The sequence below is a fragment of the Cibotium barometz genome, chromosome 44, assembly GCF_041138505.1.
Source record: "Cibotium barometz isolate CiBa-2024 chromosome 44, ASM4113850v1, whole genome shotgun sequence".
In the NCBI taxonomy this organism is placed as follows: domain Eukaryota; kingdom Viridiplantae; phylum Streptophyta; class Polypodiopsida; order Cyatheales; family Cibotiaceae; genus Cibotium; species Cibotium barometz.
Window position 1 is genome coordinate 21471816 of NC_141089.1, and position 18872 is coordinate 21490687.

Genomic DNA, 18872 nt, shown 5'->3' on the forward strand with positions numbered 1-18872 from the left:
TCCCCAAGCCTCGAAACTAGTCTTGCATGCGTATAGCACACGGTTGTTACCCACTGTGCACATGACATACTCCCCTTCCTCTAACAGCTCACTCCTGAGCTCACTAAAAAGCCAGGGTAATCTCTCTGAAGAGAAGTCAATGTCTCCCATGTAGCGTCCTCCTCAACACGATCCTTCCACTTGATCTTGTATTCCGTGATAAGCGTATGACGCAATCTTCGTTCACGAAAGCCAAGAATCTTTTCAGGTTCGTGCGGAACAAATGTCATGTCCTGGACATCTATAATTTCTTGAGGAGTAACTAACTGATCTGCTCCACCCAGCACTTCCTTAAGTCTACTGACATGAAATACAAGATGAACTTTCACATGAGAAGGCAAATCCAATTCATATGCAACTGAACCAATCCGTCGTGTAACACGAAATGGTCCACAGTATCTAGGGGATAATTTCGGAGATCTACCTGTCCGTAAAGTCTCGGAATCTTTCGGAACTCGCAAATACACCATCGTTCCTTCAGAGAACTCTCTAGGTGAACGATGTCTATTAGAATAAAACCTGTCTCGGTCTTGAGCACTTCTAATAGATTCCTTTGCAACTTGTAACATTTCCTGCATATCTTGCAAGAAATTACGTGCTGCATCATGCTGAAGTCCTGAGAATCCTACTGTAACAGGTGATCTTGGTTGAAAACCGTACATAAGCATGAAAGGACTAAACCCTGTACTCGTATGCTTAGTACTGTTATATGCAAATTCTAACATAGGAAGATAATCCTCCCATGAACTTTGTCTTTTGGATACATATGCTCGAAGCATATCCTCCAAAATCTGATTCACTCTTTCAGTCTGGCCATCAGATTGAGGATGATCTGAGGAACTCAAATTCAAAGTTGTTTCCAACTTCTCGAAAACAAGTTTCCAAAAGTCACTCGTAAACTTAGAGTCCCTATCACTGACTATGTCCTGCGGTAACCCGTACAGTCTAAACAATTGCTCGATAAACTGCCGAGCTAATTGCGTAGCTGTAATAGTCTTCCGGGTCGGTAAAAATCTAGCCATTTTTGTCAAGCGATCTACCACAACCCAAATAGAATCGTAGCCTTGATGTGTTCTTGGCAATCCGGTAATAAAATCCATGGAAATACTTTCCCATTTATTACCTGGGATTTGCAAAGGATGCAACAACCCAGCCTGTCTAAAGCGTTCAGCTTTATTTGCCTGACAAATCTAACACTTGAGAACATAATCTTCTACATACCCTTTCATCTTCGGCCAATAAAAAGTGTGTTTCACTAATGATAGTGTCCTATGTACCCCAGGGTGTCCAGCAGAAGGGGCGTCATGACACTCCCTCAGAATCTTGGACCTAATGTCCGGGATCTGTGGTACACAAATTTTGTCATTACGGAATAGTAAACCATTCCGAATCATCCACTGACCTCCTGCAGCCTGAATAGTAGACTGCTCAGTCACCGAGTCTTGGTCAATCAATGAGCTCCCGTCCTGGATCTTCTGCCAAAATGGACCAAAATAACTATCAGTCCTGCAAAGCCCTCTCAATGACTGAAATAAGTCAGTAGAAATCTCGGTGAACGACAAAGTATTCACCTCTCTAATCCGACTAAGCGCATCTGCAATATTATTCATGGACCCTTTCCGATAACGGATCTCAAAATCAAAATCTTGCATTAACTCTGCCCAACGAGCTTTCCTTCCTCTCAAATCATCCGCATCACACACATACTTGATTGACTGATGATCAGTCAATACCACAAACTTAGAGCCATATAAATAATGTCTCCAAACCTTGAGAGCATGAATCACAGCATAAAGCTCCTTCTCAAATTGGCCAACGAGATTGAGTGTCATCTAGCTTTTTACTTTCAAAAGCAACCGGTCTACCATCTTGAAATAAAGCAGCCCCGATAGCATAGTCACTGGCATCAGTTTCAAGAACATAAGGCCGACTAGGGTCAGGCAATGCTAAGATAGGTGCTTCCTTGACTTTATCTTTCAAAAGTCTGAAGGCCATATCCAAATCGTTATTCCAAGTGATAGGCTGATTGGACTTACGTCCACGACCTTTCAATAAGTCGGTCATCGGTAGTGTGAGCTGAGAGTACTCCCGTACAGACTTCCTAAGAAAAACTACAAAACCGAGAAAAGAACGAAGTTGTTTCACTGTTCGTGGTATGGGCCAGTCCAAAACCTTCTGAACTCGGTCATAGTCAATGCTCAATCCATCTCTAGTGATCTTGTGTCCCAAGTAAATGATGTCGGTCATAAAGAACTCACATTTACTGAATTTAGCATATAGTCGATTCTGTCTTAAAATAGATAAGACAATCGTGAGGTGTCTGACATGATCCTCAAGAGTACGACTATATATCAAAATATCATCCAGGAACACCACCACAAATTTTCCCAAATGTTCACGAAAAAGATCGTTCATCATTTGCTGGAAAGTGGCTGGAGCATTGGTTAACCCAAAAGGTAATACGAGAAACTCGTAATGGCCATACCTAGTCCGAAAGGCGGTTCTTTCGACATGCCCTTCATGAATACGTATCTGGTGGTAGCCAGTACGCAAATCTATCTTCGTGAAATATTTCGCTCCTGCTAACCGGTCAATTAGGTCATCTGATCTAGGGAGAGGATAACGGTTCTTAATTGTCAACTTGTTCAATCTTTTGTAATCTATACACATTCTCCAAGTATTGTCCTTCTTTCTCCTAAGCAACACAGGTGCACCCCAAGGTGATTTACTTGGACGGATCTGGCCCATCCTTAAATAATCTTCGAGTTGTTTAGCCAACTCATCTTCCTCAGCTTGGCTCATCCTATAAGGTGGAATACTCACAGGATGAGCACCAGGGATCAAGTCAATACGATGATCTACTGCCCGTTCAGGTGGTAAACCCGATGGCAATTCCTTAGGAAATACATCTTGAAACGAATCAAGTATCTTCTGTAATTCTTTGCTTTCAAACACACTTAATTCATTCACATCCAATGAAGGGATGAGAAAAGAAGAAAGTGGAATCAATACACAATGGAAAGCGGTGTACAAAGAAGAATTCATTATATTTCCAAAATCAATTGTATTTACAAGAGGTCCCTGAGAGGGATGGATACAATCACCTAAAATACTATACTTGGTGTCCCTATGCTGAAAAGAAAAAATATGACTAGACCAATCTATCTGGACATCAAGAGTCTTAAACCACTCAATCCCTAATAACAAGTCTACATTTTCCAGATGCATGACATAGCATTCCAGAGTATCTTTGTAGTCCTGAATCTGGATTGGAAGCATCTCGACCTTGCGATCCCAAACTTGTCTGCCCGCAGGTAGACGTACCTCATAGGTATGGTCGCTGAGTGTCGTGTCAAGACTCAATTTCTGCACAAGTTTGTAGTTAACAAAATTATGCGAACTGCCAGGGTCTAAAAGAATGTGAATTTTATGGCCATTCACTTCTCCATAAACTCGGAGAAGATCATGCATGCCAAATACCTTAGAATTAAACAGACAATCAGAACAAGTACTAGGGCGAGAAAGTACAGTAATTGACGTACCTGTCAAAGACAACTGGTTAGCTGTCTTTGGCTTGGGTCCTGCGTTTGACTTGGTACCCTTTTGCTTCGGGCACTCATTACGCATGTGTCCTTTTTCTTCGCAGATAAAACAACGTCCTTCCTTCTTGAGCTTCAAAGCCCTAAGAAGTCGTTTCTTCTTCGCTGGTGTCGAACTGGAATTCTTCGAAGGTTGGTCCGAAGACTTGCCTTCAGTCGTGTTAGCCATAGGTGCGGAGAACTTTCTTTTATGCTTGTTCCCCTGCTCGGTAACGGGTTTTGACTTGGAAGAGACCATCGTATCATCATAGATACGAGCTGAATGAATGGCCTCGTCCAATGTTTTACATTTGTTATTTTTAACCTGTAATCGGTACGAGTCGGGTAAACCAGCTACGAAAAACCCCAAAAGAGTAGTGGGATCCATCTTTGTAGCCTTCATCTGCAAGTCACGAAACTTCTGGAGGTAGATCTCATAAGTGAGGTGCTGCGAGGTCATGGTCAAAGCTGAAAACCGGGCAACAACATCGTAGTCATCCTCTTTCTTGAGGAATTCTTTCTTGAAAATATCTTCAAATTGCGCCCAAGTCATTGGCTTTGGGTTCAGTTCCTTCCACCAAAGCAAAGCTTTGCCGGACAGGAAACCTGCTGCTAACTGTATCTTCTTTCCATCATCATATGGATGAAACTGAAAGTGAACTTGCCACTTGTGTAGCCAAGTGTCCACAATCTCCTTGGTTCGCTGCTTTTGCTCGCCCCCGAACGGTTCCGGAGTAATATTGGGGCCTAAAGCAGAAGCAAAGGTATCCATTCCCGAGAAAGTAGAGAGGGTAGTGGTTAATAGAGCGATGGAGTTCTGCAAAGCCTGCATCTGGGCTGCGATTTGTGCCTGACGTTCCGCTGAAGAAGCTTCGAGAGCTACTTTGAACTCTTGGAAATCTGATTTTGACACAAACTCGTCAAAAAGATCGGCGTCAGTGCCTTCCGTAGCCGGCAAGCCTTCGCGTTCCACGAGGGGCTCCAACTCTGATTCTTGGGTCGACATCGTGAAGAGGGTACGCGGAGAGAAAATTTGGTCTTTGCACAACAAAAGTGCGAGCGAACTTGAGAGCTTGAGAGCTTGAAAACTTGAGAACTTGAGAACTCGAGAACTCGAGAGATGTGTGGCAAGAAGCCCACTAGAGGGGTTTATAAAGGTTTCCCAAAGCCAAAAAAAACTCGAAAAGCTAGGCTTAGCTTTTGCTTTAGCTTTTGTGTTTTTTTTTTTGAATAAATATATATATATATATATTTTTTAATATATATATATGGATATATATATTTGCTTTTCTTAAAAAAAATAAACATCTTGAAACCTTTGGAACCCTTGAAACCTTGGAGGAATCTTTTAAAACTTTGAAAGTTTTAAATTCTAAAAAAAAACGAAGGCTAAAAAAAACGTAGCTTTTCTTCTTTTTTTTTTTTCTCCTCCCTGGATTCGACCGCCGGCGTGCTAGCTGCCGTCGCATGTGCTTTCTTGCGCCAACCTTCGCCTGCACCTGCGCCTGTATAGACCAGGGATCATGGCTAGAGCGCCGGCCTGGGCTGGTCTAGGCGCTGGCCTGCGTGGGCGCTAGCCTGCTGGCGTGAGCGCTAGCCTGGGCCGCCTGCGCTAAGGCCTGGCTGGGCGCCGCCTGGGCTGGCTGCGCTAGCCTAGCTGCCTGGCGTAGGCGCTCTAGCGCTGCCTGGGCTGGCTGCGCAAGCTGCCTTGGCCGCCTGGCTGCGCAGGCCTAAGGTGCCTGCAGCCGCCTATGGCCCAACGCCAGCGACACCTGTCCCAACCTGCCAGCGTGCAAATCCCGCCAACATGCCACCTTCTCAAACGCTGCTCTCCTTCGCTCACGTGCTCAAAAAAGCAACGAAATCAACATGCTTTTTCGCTCTTTTTTTTCTGTTTTCTCTCCCTGCAAGTTATGCGACTGCACAACAAAACAGGCTCTTCTTTGCAAAAGCAATCAACCCTATTCAACCTACCATCTCCCATCAACATGGGGTTCTTTGATGAAGAAAAAACACATACAAAACTCTGAAAACTGCAGTATGTACAGAAAAAACAGCAAGCTTTTTTAACACATACCGTACTTCGACCTCTTCTTCTCTACCTACCGACTTGCTCGTTCACGAGGTATGCTCTGATACCACTGTCAAATCCCCACGGATCTTCCCTCGTGATCGATCTTGGTTCGAAACTCGAATCCTGCAAACAAACGAACAAACAAACAAGCAAGGGGGTGCAGGCCTGACTCACCTCCCAACCATGACAGCCGTGGGCAAGCCCACAATCTTGGCTGTCCCCACCGAGCCACGAGCTGAGCTAACTAGGATGACGTACCGACCAATCTCCTCCTCGCGACGTCCCATACCGCCGCGAAGCTGCCCTCGCGGGCCTCGAGATTGCTGCCGGCCTTGGCTGCATAAAGCAGGTGCACGTCTGCACTAGATCCAGGCTCCAAGACCATAGAGCTCTCACAAACTCGCGAGACTCTCTATCATACAATAACTAACCTTGGCCACCCTTTTATAGGCTCTTGGCCGGTCATCGGGCGTCCACACTTGGCCGCCCACCCGTCCATACTTGGCCGCCCACCCGTTAGTATTTCCCTAACTCAGCTCGTCAATCAGCCTGCCTAGTTCCAAGCTTCCCCAAGCCTCGAAACTAGTCTTGCATGCGTATAGCACACGGTAGATACCCACTGTGCACATGACATAAAGGCCCTAGTCCCCTGGGCACCGCTGCCGCAAGTTACATTGGTATCAGAGCATAGGCTTTCTTGGAAGCAGAGGCTTCTTTCTATCAATAAGGAGGAGAAAAGATCTCAAGTGGGGACCACACTTACCATCATTGCTATTAAGCATGGCCAGCCACTTCAGAGCCTCTGAAGCAAGAGCATGAGCAATAGACAGCTTGGTCTAAGGATTTATGAATTCACAAAATTTATCTTGGAAGTATGGAGTTGGCTTTATGTGCACACGTTTAGCACTCTTTCCATATGGATATTGTGGATTATATTATCAAGCTTACAGGCGAGCTATATGGAGATATATCTTAGGATATCTTAAGGATATGGTGACAAGATATTTCTTCTGGCTTCATGACCAACCTGGCAAAGAAAAGCTAAGTATACTTTGAGTTTGCAAAGTTAGTGCTTTTGCTATGAAGTGTTTTTGATGTTCACTAACCCTTGTATAGCTATGCAAGGAGAAAGGTATTGTTGTTTGCCTTGAGATGGTTTCAGGGAAACATTGTTTATGGCTCCCTTTAATGGGATGAATTCTTTTCATGGCTCCCTTTATTGGGATGGATTATATCTATGGAGATTTCTTTCTTGGACGAGATTTATATAGATATTGGGCTTCACAAGCAATTTCTATGGATGAATCTATCCGAGTTTATAGAGAAGAAATCTTTGGATATCTCATGGATATGATGCTTTTATGAATAAAGTCCACCTCTACTCCAAGGTGTGTGGTAACTGGTTAGCACGGAGTATGTGGTAAGAGTTATGGTATACAAGGATCATGGTATCCAGGTCTATGGATTCCTGGACTTCTTTTCTAGGGATTTGGATCCATCCTCAGGTTTATGGATTATTCTTTTTGGCTCCCTTTATTTGGGATGCATTGGACTTATGCAACTCATGGTTCACATACCCTGTGTAGTGTTCTCTTGTCCTACGTGCTCTTCATAAGATTGTTTCTACCATGTGAGGGTGGAACAACAGAGAGCAGATGGAAGGGAACATGGGCACTTCAAAGGGTAGTGACAAGCACAACATACCTTGTGTAGTGTTCTCTTGTCCTACGTGCTCTCTTGAAGATTGTTTCTACCATGTGTGGGTGGAACAATAGAGAGCAGATGGGCACTTAAGAGGGTAGAGTGAGTTGGTGGCTGAAATGCCTATAAACTATGTGTAGCAGAAATGCTTCTGGAACACCAGGCTATTTATGCCTGCGAGTGATTATTTTATCTTGTTACTTGAGCCCACCTCTCATCCAAGGTGTGTGGTCAGAGTGCCAACAACGGAGTGCAAGTGGTAAAGTGGACATGAGACCTGGTTGGCAAGGGACTTATGTGTACGCCAAGGGTCATGTGGATTGGCACATGTTTGTGTGCTTTGAGCTTGGATTATGATATCTGGACTTATGGAACTGTTTTGTCTCGCCCATTTATTTGGGACATGGATTTATTTATCTTTATGCCATATTAGAATCACTATCTCCCCATACAGAGACCAAGAGGTTCATTGTTCATCTCACCATGCATGTGGATTCATGTTGGGATTGTGAGAGGGCAAGTCAATGAACACTCCACCATACACATGGATTCGTGTTGCGATTGTGGAGTGAGTGTTTCATTGTTTCCACACCATGCTTGTTGATCAGAGTTGGGATTGTATGGGAGAACATGGGAACTGTTGGGATTGGGAGAAAGGATTGCTAGAACTATGGAGAATCAGCTTTTCTGTCGCTATGGTTTGTGCTCTTGAATGGCACCACTTTGTGTGCATAGTACATGTTTCTGTGTGAGGCACTAGTTTCATGCGCATGGTACTTATTTAAGTGTCTTAGCACCTGGTTGGTGATTTTCATTGGCATTGATTATCTCATTGATATTGGTGATTGAGACACAATTGGCTCTTGTGCCTGTGTCTAGCATATCTTCCATGGAATTCTCGCCCATTTATTTTGGGACATGATTTTGATATTGGTATTATGGAGACTTATTTAGTCTCACCCATTTCTTTGGGACATGGATTCTTCAATTATATTGGATTTTTGAGACTATCTTGTCTCGCCCACTTATGGGACATGATTATATCTTGGATATATGGCTTCAAGCTTAAAGTTGCGGACAACTTTTAAGAAGTTGGGGAGTGTCACCAGCCTGGACATTTTCCAGTATGAAAGAAGTCTGGTGGACTCTAGGATGCCTAAATATTTGGAAAGTACAAGCTTTGGGAATGGGGGATTATCCTAGAGTACAAAGGACCACACTCCTAAAATTTAGGAGAGTTGCTATTTTTGGCCTGACTCCGATGGAAATTCTGTTCGCGTCACTACATCTGGAATTGAGCAGATACCAACAGTTGGCAAAGTGCCTATGACAAAATGTCTACCAGTTGGGATATTTTTAGAGGTAAAGATTATGGAAGGACCCATCTCTTAGATTGGGACATGTGGCAAGAAAGTGGACCAAAGTGAGACAAGTGGCTTGACACTTGTTATAAAGTGGATCAAAGTGAGACAAGTGGCCTCACACTTGTCACTTCAGTTATTGTGTGGCTCTCCACTTGTCATTGTAGCCTTCTCTTGCCATTTTAGCTCATGGGAGGCCCAAATCTATAAATTGGAGTCCTCTCTCTTCATTAATAGAGGCTCTCTTGCAGCACACTAGCCTCTACCACCATTACAGGCTGCCCTAATGATGGCTACTCTCTTTCTCTCTCTCTTGAAGGCTGCCCATGAAGAATACCGGCTGTTGGGGACTGTTTTGGAGGCTTCCATCGCGAAGAAATACTGAAGGCAAGGGTATTCAATCATTCATTATGATTTCTAGCCATTGTACTTGTTGTACCGGCATTTGTACTTGCTGTACCAACCATTGTACCGGCTGTACCAACCATTGTACCGGCTGTACCAGCCATTGTACTGGCTGTACCAGCCACTGTACCTGCTGTACTAGTCACTGTACATGCTGTACCAGCATTTGTACTTGATGTACCTACTGTACCAACCACCGTACCGGCTGTACCAACCACTGTACTTGCTGTACCAGCCACTGTACCAGCTGTACCAACCATTGTACTTGCCATACCGGCTGAATGGAGAGTTGTACTCCCGTGGTTTTTGGGGAAGAATCAGTACCCACACGGAGATATATGGATTATATTATTGGCTCGGCATTTCTACAGCCTTGGTTGCCTCGTGTTGGTTTGTATATGGATAATCCGGCATCTCCCGTGGGGAGAGTAAGGCCCTCAAAGCTTGTACATGATATTATTCTCCTTGGGTAATAAAGTACTCCAAGGGGGGGGGGGTCGGCCCATCCCGGCCTCTATGCGGTGTCACTCGTGCAAGCTCCATTTTCACCATTTTCGGATGTTTTGTCCAGCTTTATGTTTTATGCAAAGTGATGATGGATATGTGTTAAGTATGTGTTAAGGCTGTGGCCATGTTTAAATGTTTTAATATGTATTGATGGTATCAACAAGTGTGTCAAAGGCCCTAGTCCCCCGGGCACCGCCGCTACGAGTTACAGCGGATTCTCCACATCTTCCCTATGGACAGGGCATCGACCCGAATCATCACTTGGGGCACTGTTGCTTGGGTCACAGAGGCTGGAGCAATCAGGGCTTATGAGGAGGATGGGGGAGGACTAGCCCTTCCAGTCTATCACCATCGTATTGTAGCAGTACTAGTCACAGCTCCTCCTAGAGGTGACTGGCGGCCAGGTCCATGCCAGAGATGGGAAATTTGTAGTAGCAGCGCAGACTAGCACATTTGGCGTGCTAGGCCATCGAGGATACCCACACTCCGCCGGTTGAGACCATCAAGAGCATATGGCTTGATATCATTCACACCCTCCGCGGTCAGTGGGGGAAGTTACAGGGAGGTTCTGACCACATGCGGAAGCGGCGGATAGCCTTCTTGAGATTTTGGAGGCCTAGCCCTTTCCTCACAAATAGAGGCGGTAACCCATTTGGCATTACAAACCACCTGTGTGGTTGTTCCCCGCCCCCTCCCCCTGTATGAGATAGCCTTCTCCTCACAGAGTGGCCAGCCTGAGGAGAAGCATCTCTTCCCCTTATGATCACTTGTTTCTCGGCCTTATATGAGGCAAGTTTGTATTAGCCCTTTGTGGTTGTACTTAGCCCTTTGTGGCTGTTTTTCTTTAACTAATAGAAGGATATTTTTCTTTAACTAATAGAAGGATCTTTTTCCCGAAAAAAGAAAAAGAAAAAGAAAAAAGCATGTAGATTATATCACCCTAGTAGACAAATCTTTATAGATAAACCGTCAAACTAAGTTTCTATCACTTCTCCATAGGTGAAGGGAAAACTCAGCCATGATGAAGGCTAGCACTAAAGTGAACACACATACACACGTGCACGCGCACACAGAGTAGCTGTTTGGGCAAATTGCACCACTTTGGATAGAAAGAATTAATATAAACACAGCTGGCTGCAACTTGGATGAAGACCTCAAAAGAATTTGCATGTCTGCTTTGGGCTATTTCCAAAACTTCACAAAAACCAAAATGCAACCTTGATTCCATGAGAATCTACTTACAAAGCTTCAAATCATAACCCCATCATGCATAGCATAGACAAATCCCTTTCCTTCACTTTTTTTTGAAGAGACTAATTGGACACATACCATGAGACCCTTGAGATTAATGTTCGGGTCCTTTACTCCTTTCACATTGCGTTCATACACCAATTTCGCAAGCTGTGGTACATAATGTCCTGTTTTGGAAAACTAATAAAAAATCGAGGCTTATTTAGCAAGCTCACACAAAAGATTCATCAAATTTTTAGATTGCTCTTACCTGCATAGCTTTCCCCCATGATGTAAAACACCCTGCCCTTGTATTGCGGAAATCTCTCAAACCATTTTACTACAAAGGTGTGAGCATCTTCAGCTGCACCCAAGCATATAAAAGAATCAAATTAAAGTAAAATAAGGTGAGAAAAAAAAGAACCTACAGGGCATGTTTTTGGTTGCTTTGATACATGCAAGAAGCACCATTCTTCTATAAAGACATTAATCAATATGCCAAAGATTCTCTTATGACACCCCTCCTTTGCACATCCCCTCATGTTGTGTCATCACGGAGTCATCATGCAGGAGATAGGGGCTCCCATTTACAATGAGTATCTGTGGTCCCTCCCCTATCGTGTTTAAGCTTGGACTAAACGCAAAAGCTCCTCCCAAAAGGTTAAACAAAAAATACACGGATGAGCAAGTTTGTTACTGATTCAAGGTGATGTTTTTACATTTTGCACTCTTTTGAGTATGTAATTTTCCTTCTCCCACCACAAAGAAGGATTTTGAGCAAACTTACCTTTTCTCAAACGATGGTCTCCTTGTTACATCATAGGGATGTAGTACTGAGACAACATACTAAGAGTCAAACCTAGCATGATACTTCTTAGAAGGCCATTACAGATTTCTTTAGCCTACATGCATACATCAAAGCCCACCACCCGGAATAATGGCCGCACCTGTGCTGCCAAAGAGGGGTCCTCAGTGATAGAGCTTGATCTATTTTGCAAGCCTGATGCCCCGGGCCCAGAGCATCACGACCCTCCACCCTTCTTCAATGCCATGACATGCTTCCACCATAGAGGCCTGATATTCTCTTGGCCATCAGGTCGGTATTGGCTGAGACGGGTGTCATGTGCACAGTGTGTATCTACCGTGTGCTACACGCACACAAGACTAGCTTCGAGGTTTGGGGAAGCTTGGAGCTAGGCAAGCTGACTGGCGAGCTAAGTTAGGGATAGACTAACGGGCGGGCACCCAAGTGTGGACGCCCGATGACCGACCAAGAGCCTATAAAAGGGTGGCCAAGGTTAGTCATTAGTTATATAGTGTCTCGCGTGTCTTTGTGAGAGCTCTATGGTCAGGAGCCTGGATCTAGTGCAGACGTGCACCTGCTTTATGCAGTCGAGGCCGGCAACAGTCTCAAGACCCACAAGGGTAGCTTCGTGGCGGTATGGGACGTCACGAGGTAGAGATTGGTCGGTACGTTCATCTAGTTAGCTCAGCTCGTGGCTCGGTGGGGACAGCCAAGACTTGTGGGCTTGCCCACGGCTGTCAAGGTTGGGAGGTGAGTCAGGTCTGCACCCCCGTCATGTTTGTTGGTTTCGAGTCATGTACCAGGAGCGTTCCACGAGGAGATCCTATGGGGATTTGATAGTGGTATCAGAGCAAGCCTTGTGAACGAGCAAGTCAGTAGGTAGAGAAAAAGAAGAAGAAGAAAAGGTATGAGTTCAAGAAGCTTGCTGTTTTTCTGAGTATACTGTTGTTTTTCAATTTCAGCATGTTGCTTTTGCATCGTAGGAACCCGTGGTGAAGGGCTGGTCTAGTATGGGTTGTTTGCTTTGCAAAGAAGAAGGCTAGATGTGTTTTCAACTGTGTAAACAGTTTGAAGAGAGAGAAAAGTAGAAAAACCAGTTTGTTGTATGCAAGAGAGAGAGAGAGAGAGAGAGAGAAGTAGCGCATGTGAGGTTGTAGCGCAGCCTTATGTGCAAAGAAGCCAGCCTGTACACGCAGCCAGGCGAGTAAAACATGTGCACGTGGGCTGCTATGCACAGCTAGGCGTAGGCGGTCACCAGTATGCGTAGGCAGGTGCAGTCGGCTAGGTATATGCGCAGGCGAGTGCAGGCGTGTTTGTGCACGCAGACGAGTACACGTAGGCAGGCGGGTACCCGTTGTGCGCAGACATGTGAAGCATCCCTGCAAGGCGACTCTTGCACTCGATCTAGTACGTGCAAGCCAGCGCAGGTGCACCGGGTGTACACAGGCGCAGGTGCGCAAGTACAGGTGACAACGTGTCACAGGCGCACGTCAGCACGCGGCCAGGTACAATTGCAGGCGGCCAGGTACGTGTGCAGGCGGCGCATGTGTAGGCAGGCGAATAGCTGGTGTAGAAAATAGCGAAAAGCATAGTCGGGTGTTTTTTTTTGCTTTTGTTTTTTTTATAAACAAAAAAAAAACCACCTTTGCTTTTGTTTTTTTTTTAACATGTGCCTAAAGGTTTTTTCTTAACCCACACTTAGAAGAGGGGTTTTAAAAACCCATACTTTGCTTTATTTTTTTTTTTAATTTAAAGAAAACAACTATATATATATATATATATATATATATATATATATATATATATATATATATATATATATATATATATAATATTTTAAAAAAAACACAAAAGCAAAAGGTAAGTTAGCTTTTAAGGAAGCCTATATATTCCTCTTAAGCAGGCTTCTTGCCACACATCTCTCAAGCTCTCAAGCTCTCAAGCTCTCTAGCACTCTCCTTGTGCAAGATAAATATTTTCTCTCCTCTTGCCCTCTTCAAGATGTCGACCCAAGAATCCGAGTTGGAGCCTCTTCCCAAACGTGAAGACCTGCCAGCCTACAGAAGCCACCGATGGCGATCTTTTCAACAATTTTGTTTCAAAATCAAATTTCCAAGAGTTTAAAGTTGCTCTCGAAGCTTCTTCCTCGGAACGTCAAGCACAAATCGCCGTGCAGATGCAGGCTTTACAGAACTCCATCTCTTTGTTGGACACTACCATATCTACTCTTTCGGATATGGATACCTTGGCATCTGCTTTAGGCCCCAATATTACTCCGAAACAGTTTGGGGGTGAGCAAAAGCAGCGTACCAAGGAGATGGTGGACACTTGGCTACAGAAGTGGCAAGTCCATTTTCAGTTTCATCCATATGACGATGGAAAAAAGATCCAATTAGCAGCAGGTTTCCTCTCAGGCAAAGCTTTGCTTTGGTGGAAAGAACTCAACCCTAAACCAACGACTTGGACACAGTTCGAAGACGTCTTCAAGAAAGAATTCCTCAAGAAAGAGGATGACTATGATGTTGTTGCCCGGTTTACTACTTTGACCATGACCTCGTAGAACCTCACTTATGAGGTCTATCTCCAGAAATTTAGGGACTTGCAGGGCAGATGAAAGCTACGAAGATGGATTCCACAACTCTTTTGGGTTTCTTTGTAGCAGGTTTACCCGACTCATACCGTTACAGGTTAAAAACAACAAATGCAAAACTTTGGACAAAGCCATTCATTCCGCTCGTATCTATGATGATACAATGATCTCTTCCAAGTCTAAACCCATTATCGAGCAGGGGAACAAGCACAAAAGGAAGTTCTCCGCACCGAGGACTAGCACGACAGAGGAAAAATCTTCGGACCAACCTTCGAAGAATTCGACTTCGACCCCAGCGAAGAAAAAACGACTTCATAATTTTTTGCAAGATATGCAAGAAATGTTACAAGTTGCGAAGTAATCTATTAGAAGTGCTCAAGACTGAGACAGATTTTATTCTAATAGACATGGTTCACCTAGAGAGTTCTCTGAAGGAACGATGGTGTATTTACAAGTTCTGAAAGATTCCGAGACTTTACAGACAAGTCGATCTCCGAAATTATCCCCTAGATATTGTGGACCATTTCATATTACATGACGGATTGGTTCAGTCACATATGAATTGGATTTGCCTTCTCATGTGAAAGTTCATCCTGTATTTCATGTCAGTAGACTTAAGGAAGTACTGGGTGGAACAGACCAGTTAGTTACTCCTCAAGAAATCATAGATGTCGAGGACATGACATTTGTTCCACACGAACCTGAAAAGATTCTTGGATTTCGTGAAAGAAGATTGCGTAATACGCTTATCACGGATACAAGATCAAGTGGAAGGATCGTGTTGAGGAGGACGCTACATGGGAGACATTGACTACTCTTCAGAGAGATTACCCTGGCTTTTTAGAGAGCTCAGGAGTGAGCTCTTAGAGGAAGGGGAGTATGTCATGTGCACAGTGTGTATCTACTGTGTGTGCTACACGCACACAAGACTAGCTTCGAGGTTTGGGGAAGCTTGGAGCTAGGTAGGCTGATTGGTGAGCTGAGTTAGAAATAGACTAACAGGCAGGCACCCAAGTATGGACAGGCGGGCACCCAAGTGTGGATGCCCGATGACCGGCCAAGAGCCTATAAAAGGGTGGCCAAGGTTAGTCATTAGTTATATAGAGTCTCGCGTGTCTTTGTGAGAGCTCTATGAACAGGAGCCTGGATCTAGTGCAGACGTGTACCTGCTTTATGCAGCCGAGGCCGGCAGCAGTCTCAAGGCCCACAAGGGTAGCTTCGTGGTGGCAGTCACAAGGTTGGGAGGTGAGTCAAGCTTGCACCCCCATCATGTTTGTTGGTTTGTTTGCAGGTTTCGAGTCATGTACCAGGAGCGTTCCACGAGGAGATCCTATGGGGATTTGATAGTGGGTATTACCATTAGTTGATCATGGCTAGTTTACCTCATACACAGGGCAGCATACAATGATATCATATGTATGTACACTAGCGATACTTGCTATTCATTTTCTTTCAGTTGCTTTTTCCATGGCTTAATATACCCATGGTATCATTGTATCACTCATGGTCTCACAAACCCTTGGACTCCTTTGTAGACATTAGATGGCCAGAATCTAGAGGAATCACATGCTTTCCACACACACAGCAGGAAGTAGTACAGTGGACTACCTGATGGGCTCTCCGGCCTTTACCCCTTACATACGAGATTTCATCATACCCCCTCCCCCAATCGGAGCTTATAAGCTTTTCTGCTTTATTTATGAGCTTTTAGCCATTATTAGCCCTAGGCTATTTATTATAGCTCTTGGCCAATCTAGACCTCATCTTGCTAGTGCCCTTAGCCCATGTGTGAACCCTCAGTCCCCACACCCTAGCTAGGCCCTAACCCTAATCTTGGGTTAGCACACATCCCTAGCCCCGGGTTAACCTAACCCTAGGCCGATCGGGACGTAACATACTTCTCTCCTTTTGTTCAATTCACGTCCCTGTGAATGCATAAGGAGACAAGCCTATGTAAGCGAATCCCCGAATCCGGGCATCCGTCCATAGCATCTACTCAAGTCTACTGCCTCTTACCGAGGCTAGTGTAATGCGTGCTTGCTAGAACACTAGAATTAGCGTTAGTCTAATTATCATTAATTTTCTCTAGTCAGTTTTGCTTTAGCATTAATCATCATTCGCTTCCACACACATGTTACAAGTGTCATAGACTCAGAACACAGAATCCACATCCAAGCTAGGAGAAAAAACACACAAGAGAAGAACCCAAAGCTGCCAGCATGCACCAACTAGGTGATAGCTCAAGTGGTAGAGGTGTTTGTCTAGGACCAAGAGGTCCTAGGTTCAAAACCCCACATTGTGATTCCTTGGCGGTAGGCGATCTTCTAGAAGCAGGTTACATTGGTATCAAAGCATCAAATTAACCTTCTGCCGAGATTCTTGCGTTAGGCACATTGTGAGGCATTTGCCAGGAAAGTTGTGCTAGGGTTTCCTCGCAGCCATGTGTGTAGGTCCTTGCATAGCGTTTCACAACAAATCCTGGGGCGTTTGGCAGGAAAGTTGTGTTAGGGTTTCCTCGCAGCCATGTGTGTAGATTTTTGCATAGTGTTAGGGTTTCCTCGCAGCCATGTGTGTAGATTTTTGCATAGTGTTTATGCGTGAGTAGGAGAGGAGTTTTGCATGCAGTGAGAGTCTAGATCTGGTTGACAAGTCAACGTTTGCTCTTCATGGAGTCAACCTATGAGTTGCACATGCAAATTCTTACTATCCCATGAGGAGCAGTACCGATGGGAAGATGAACGCAAAGCCTAATACAAACGGCAAAAGGAAGAACTCAAAGCAAGATCAAGAACACAGGAAGAGAAGAAGCGCAAGGTCTGGAAGGATGCACTGACAGGTTTCGTAAAAGATGAGGCAGTGTTCGGATGCTTTGCAATGGCAATCATGCTCGTGGTTGAAACAAAGCAAGCAGGAGGGAAAGTGTCCTCACAAGTCAGAGAGCTTCAAAAACCCACATTATCCATGAGTTTGAACTGGTGAAGAGCCATGAAGAAGTGTTCACAACACGGTTTGCCGAGCCAATGCAAGAGCCGGAGCCCGAGTTGGTGGCAACACAACGACCCCAACTCCTGCCAGTACAGAGTTCATTCTCAAGGGAGATGCAGAGAGTTCCAGCTCTGAAACATGTGCCGTGACCAATCTCCCAAAGAATGTAGCAAAGCCAGGGCCATCAGAGGAAGAAGAGCTGGAAGAGCACAAGTTGCGCCTATGGTCAGACACAAAGGTGCACACATGTACAAACCCTTCTGCACAAACAAGCAAACCCATCCAAGGAACACTCTGCATTGACAATGCACACAAAATAGCCAACACCATTCTATACCAAGGTATGGAAAGCCATCCCATCCTAGAAAAAGAAGTGGCAGGCCTGTAGTGTTTCCTACACTTGATAGATGCATGAAGGGTGTGAGGAAATTGGAATCTAAAATACCCAATTCAAACTGGTGGAAATTAAAGTGCCCAGATTTTCGTTAATCAATAAAAAGCTGACAACTTAGAGTCGTCTTTACTTAAAGGTGGTTTGGAGAGAAACCGGTTCGCTGATCGCCTGAGGTTTTGAGGTCTGAGGAAGTGTTTGTGTAGGAGAACCCCACACCAGCAGGAGACTCCAGAAACAGAAGATTAGCAACTGCAAAGCAGATAATCAAATGCATAATTACTCAAATTGCCCAATTCCTGAGAATTATACTGGAAAAATGAACTAGGAAAGTGAAAAAAACAAAAGGGTTTTGTGTGTGTGTGTGTGTGTGTGTGTGTGTGTGTGTGAGTGAGAGAGAGAGAGAGAGAGAGAGAGAGAGAGGGGATACCTTTGTTCCACGAATACGCGTTTCTGAACAGGCCGCTTGCGTTTGGGAAAATCCTGAAAGGGCCAATCTCCTCCATGGCTCCAAATGCAATGGATGAGCAGCCAGGACCTGTGCAAAATATTTGCCCATTTGAGCGCAGCAAACTTTGAGTCAAGATGTTAAGAAAACAAAGAGGAACATCCTAAAAATAATTGCTTTGTTACAACCCAAAAAAAAAAAATGAATCTTCTATAGGCACAAGGAGAAAAAAAAAGAAAAAAAGAAATCCCCCATTTCTAAAAAATAAGAGAGAAAAATGCCTTCCATTCACCCTTTGTATTCAAAAAAGAAATCTTGGATTTCTAAAAAATAAGAGGAAAAAATCCCTTTCATTGACTCTTTGTATTCTGATGATTGACCTTTTGTATTCCGATTGACCCTTTGTATTCCATTCCTAGGTTTCGCTTCTTAATGTCTTTTACATACCGTAGCAACGCGCTGGTTGAGTACTAGTATATATTGTTCTTTCACCTTTTTTTCTCTCTCATCTCGAAAATTTTAAGAATTCCCTAATTTGGGATAACTTAACAAGCCTAAAAGAACTATTGCTGAGACCTATAACATCATTGCTAAGCAATTTTATTCCAATAAGAAAAAAATGCTAATTATAAATCCAATGGTCTAACTACATATGCAATCTTTCTCTATTTCCACTAGATTACTTATCCTAGAGCTTTTGAGGGGATCAATCTCAATTTCCAAGTAAAGTTTTGTGAAAACATCTCTTTTCTTATCTT

General features: G+C 44.2%; 1 protein-coding gene across 1 annotated transcript in view; it reads right to left on the minus strand.

Moving 5' to 3' along the window:
* LOC147613074 (serine carboxypeptidase-like 26) overlaps positions 1-18872 on the minus strand; it is a 39111-nt gene that overhangs the window by 17273 nt on the left and 2966 nt on the right. The window contains exons 2-5 of the mRNA XM_086782372.1: positions 18097-18204; positions 17823-17918; positions 11167-11259; positions 10995-11083 (exon numbers count right to left, since the gene is read on the minus strand). Of these exons, the coding sequence (XP_086638498.1) occupies positions 10995-11083; positions 11167-11259; positions 17823-17918; positions 18097-18204 (386 nt within the window). The remainder of the gene's footprint in view (positions 1-10994; positions 11084-11166; positions 11260-17822; positions 17919-18096; positions 18205-18872) is intronic.